General features: G+C 55.5%; 1 protein-coding gene across 1 annotated transcript in view; it reads right to left on the bottom strand.

The window, feature by feature from the left end:
- Positions 1 to 750: 750 nt before the first annotated feature.
- SPHK1 (sphingosine kinase 1) overlaps positions 751 to 3,731 on the bottom strand; it is a gene marked incomplete at its 5' end in the record, with an annotated part of 5,285 nt that continues 2,304 nt past the window's right edge. The window contains one exon of the mRNA XM_009996570.1: positions 751 to 757. Within this exon, the coding sequence (XP_009994872.1) occupies positions 751 to 757 (7 nt within the window). The remainder of the gene's footprint in view (positions 758 to 3,731) is intronic.

Below are 3,731 nucleotides of genomic sequence, written 5' to 3' on the forward strand. Positions count from 1 at the left end.
GAGAGCGGCGTCCCTGCCGTGGCTGGTGCTCAATGAACCACCCCTTGTGTTTGGACCTCAGCTGCTCCAAAAGGGGCCGACTGGGGCAGAGGGTGAGGCTGTTGCCAGGAGGCAGGGCAGGCAGAGAAGCTTGTTCCTCAAATGATGAAATCTCTTACTCACCAGACAAGATTGTGGTTGGGGAGATGGGAACACCAGTTTCCTCTGTCCCCTGTGCTGGCTGCGGCCCATCCTGAGCCCTGCCGGCCAGGGAGGGAGGGAGGGAACCCTTCAGGGCTGAGCTGGGGCTGGTGAGGGTGGAGGGAAGGAGCTCTTGGGCTCCCTGCTTTGCCTACCCTTTGATCTCATGGAAATGCCACCAGCAGGGGCTGCCCAGGCTGCCACCCACCCGGGAAGGAGGGGAAGCTGCTGGTGTGAGCTGCTCGGAGCCCTCCCCTTGGCCTGAGAAGTCTCTTTTTGTTTCCACTGATCATAATAACAGCTTTTGCACAGGTTCCCTGGGGCTTCCTACCAAGGTGTGTGTGCTGGGCCTGCTGGGAGGGGACCCAGCTCCCCAGCTGCTGCTGCCCCTGCCATCACTGGCTGTCCCAAACCAAGGTGTGTGCACAGAGGTTTACAAATTTTCTAAAGCTTTTGATAATGTGAAGCTCCTGGGTGATGAGGTTGGTGGTTGAGCACACTGCAGCTATGTAATATTATTTTTTTTTGGTGTATGTATGTAATATTTAAGGGTAACAAAATTGAAAAAGGCTAAAACCTTAAAAAACAAAAAATATTAAAAACACACAAAAAAAAGCCAAAGCATGATGCATATTGTTAGCCTTAAAACTGGCTACACGACTGTGTGATGTACAAATGAGAGCAGCCTGTAACTGTTTTAAGTGCTGGGGTTGGGGAAGAAGCATTACAAAATCAGTTGGTAGCCTTGATTCTGTACAGTATTTAATGAAGAAAAACAAACAAACAGACCTGACTATTGAGGCCATGCTTAGAGGTGTGTTGTTCCCGTGCAGATGTGGATGCTTGGTTGCTTACAATATATGTATAAAGTGCTGTGTGACCATTAAAACCTTTTTTTACCTGCAGACCTTTTTTTTTTTTGTTTGTTTGTTTGGCTAACCAAGGTGTAATAAAGGAGGGAAGATGACTTGCCATTAAATTTTGCTTCTGTGAGTAGTTCAGGCTCTTTGTCTCCTTTTCTTTTCCCCTGGCCCTGCCATGCTTGGCTCTTGCCCTGTCTCCAGGGTTGCATCCCTGTGCCAGGGGTTGGATGGGATCCTGCTGGCTGGAGTTGAGGGCAGCAAGGCTGGAGGGAGCCTGGCAGTGAGGGGCTGCCCCCGTGGCTCCGGATCAAACCACCTCCCCAAATCCCTGATTCACAGAACGTCTGTCAAGCTGCTTTATGTTTTTTCTCCTTTCCATGCTCTTTGCTGGCGTCTGCTCCGTGTTGTGGCTGCGCAGCGTCTGGCCCTGCAGGGCTGGGGGCTCCACTGGATGCAAACAGGGACAAAACCAGGACAAAGCAAAGCTCCTGTGTGGACTTGGGAGTGGGGACAGCTCGTGGTCCCTGTGCTGCCTTCTCAGCCCCTTGCTCACAGGTAGGTGTGGGGTGAGATGCAAACACAGGCACGTGCAGGCTGCTGGGGCCAAGGGACCTCCTGGGTGCTGAACTCCTGCTGATGTTCACCCCGCAGCTGCCATCCCTGGCCCCACTCTTCCTACAAGGAGAGGCTTTGGAGGGTGGCAGTGCAGGCAGAGGAGGTGGGCAGCAATGTTTGTGGCTTTGCTGGAGTTGTTTTTAACCCGCATCTGGAGCTTGAGGCAGCTGTTGGGGTGTCACCTCCCTGGGTGTGAGGGGCTGCGTGGGAGGAGCTGTCGGGGGCTCCCCTGGAAGAGCACGTGGCTGGCAGGGTTTGGAAGGAGTTGGGTCAAGGAAGAGCTTTATGCAGCAAAACTTGGGAAAGGGAAGCAGGTCCCAACCAACCTGCTGTGAGCAATGCTACTGGGGGAGGCCCAGAAGAGACTCTAGGGAGCCTTTTAGGTGCTGCAAACCCCACTGAGCTCTGCTCCCATGAACTGTCTCGCTTGGCAAAGGCAGCCAAGAGCCCTGAGCACATCCCCTGCCATGGGCTCTTCCCCCATCCTCCTCCTCCACCACCATTCAACAGGGTTGGAGAGCCACAGAAGAATTGCTCAGCCTGTTTTCACACCTGGCTCCTCGCCACGGGGAAAATAACTTTATTTTGGGAGGTGGTTCCCAGCTGCTGCCTGCCTTGCTGGCCCGGGAACAGGAACTGGGCTCCCCATGAGCGAGCAGGGCCATGGGGGGAGGAACAATGGTGCTCTTCTTTCCCAGTTCTGCAATCCTAATTGCATAGTTTGCAGATGAATGAATGCAAACAGCCACCACTGTTTACTCTTCTACTTTGTACTTGAGCACTGTAAATGAGGTTTAATGACTGCCATTTTATTCCAAGCAGGCTGAGTAATCCCCCCCCCTCCCAGGCAAGCCCCCCAGAGCAGGGATCTGTTGCCAGGCTCCAGCTGGCCTTGGACTGTCCTAGAAAGGGGATGTGTGAGCTCCCCACAGGGCCCCACTCACGGCAGAAAGCCAAACCCCTCTGCTCCAGTCATCCCCTCTGTCAATCTCTTCCATGGCCCCTTCCCTGCTCTTGCTCAGAGACACTCATCTCAACCAAGAGGTCTCCAAGCATGGCTGTGGGGCTGAGCTGCCCACATTCCATCCAGGCTGAGCAAGGAGGCACCAACATTCCCCAAAAGCAGGGTTGGTGGCAGCAACGCCCCATGTCCTGCCTCTAAAGCATCTCCCCTGATCTTCGTTGCTCCGTGCATCCGGAGGTGATGGTGGTCCGGCAGGGAGGGGTCATGGTGCTGAGCTAAATCCATCCTGACACCCGTGTGTCTGGGCTGCTTGTGAGCCCAGCTCAGGTGACAGGAGTCTGATGTGGGTGACAGGACCCCTGCCCTGCCAGGAGTCCAACGTGGGTCACAGGACCCCTGCCCTGCCAGGAGCCCAACGTGGGTGACAGGACCCCAGCCCTGCCAGGAGCCCAACGTGGGTGACAGGACCCCAGCCCTGCCAGGAGCCCAACGTGGGTGACAGGACCCCAGCCCTGCCAGGAGCCCAACGTGGGTGACAGGACCCCAGCCCTGCCAGGAGCCCAACGTGGGTGACAGGACCCCAGCCCTGCCAGGAGCCCAACGTGGGTGACAGGACCCCTGCCCTGCCAGGAGCCATGAGCTCAGATTTAAAACCCAAGGCAGATGATATTTTTCTTTTTTTTTTTCTTTTTCTTTTTTTTGCAAACACTAGCCCGTTACTGCTCACAAGAATAAACTCTGCTTCTACACAGGAAGCTTTAGGTAGAAACATTCTTTAAAAAGTCGGTTTCTTCTGTTTGATATATTGGTCCTGACCATCCCCGGGGGAGGGTTGGGGGTGACACTGGCTCCTCAGCAGGGACCAAAGTGATGCCACCGTGTGTGTCCGGGGAGGGGGCTGTGCCGGCGCAGCCACCTGGGGCTGGGACCTCGTACCGGGATAAACCCTGTGGCATGGCCGGCACAGAGCACCTGCCGGGGCTCGCGGCTTGGCTTTGGGACAGCGCCGGGTGGCCGTCCCGAGGGAGTAAAGCTAAGCATGGGGTTGGGGAACCGAGGGGACGAGCCCCCGGGAGCTATTGCTATGGGAGGAAGGGAAGGGTCCTGAG

Source organism: Chaetura pelagica, unplaced genomic scaffold (assembly GCF_000747805.2).
Source record: "Chaetura pelagica isolate M959 unplaced genomic scaffold, ChaPel_1.0 scaffold704, whole genome shotgun sequence".
Taxonomy (NCBI): domain Eukaryota; kingdom Metazoa; phylum Chordata; class Aves; order Apodiformes; family Apodidae; genus Chaetura; species Chaetura pelagica.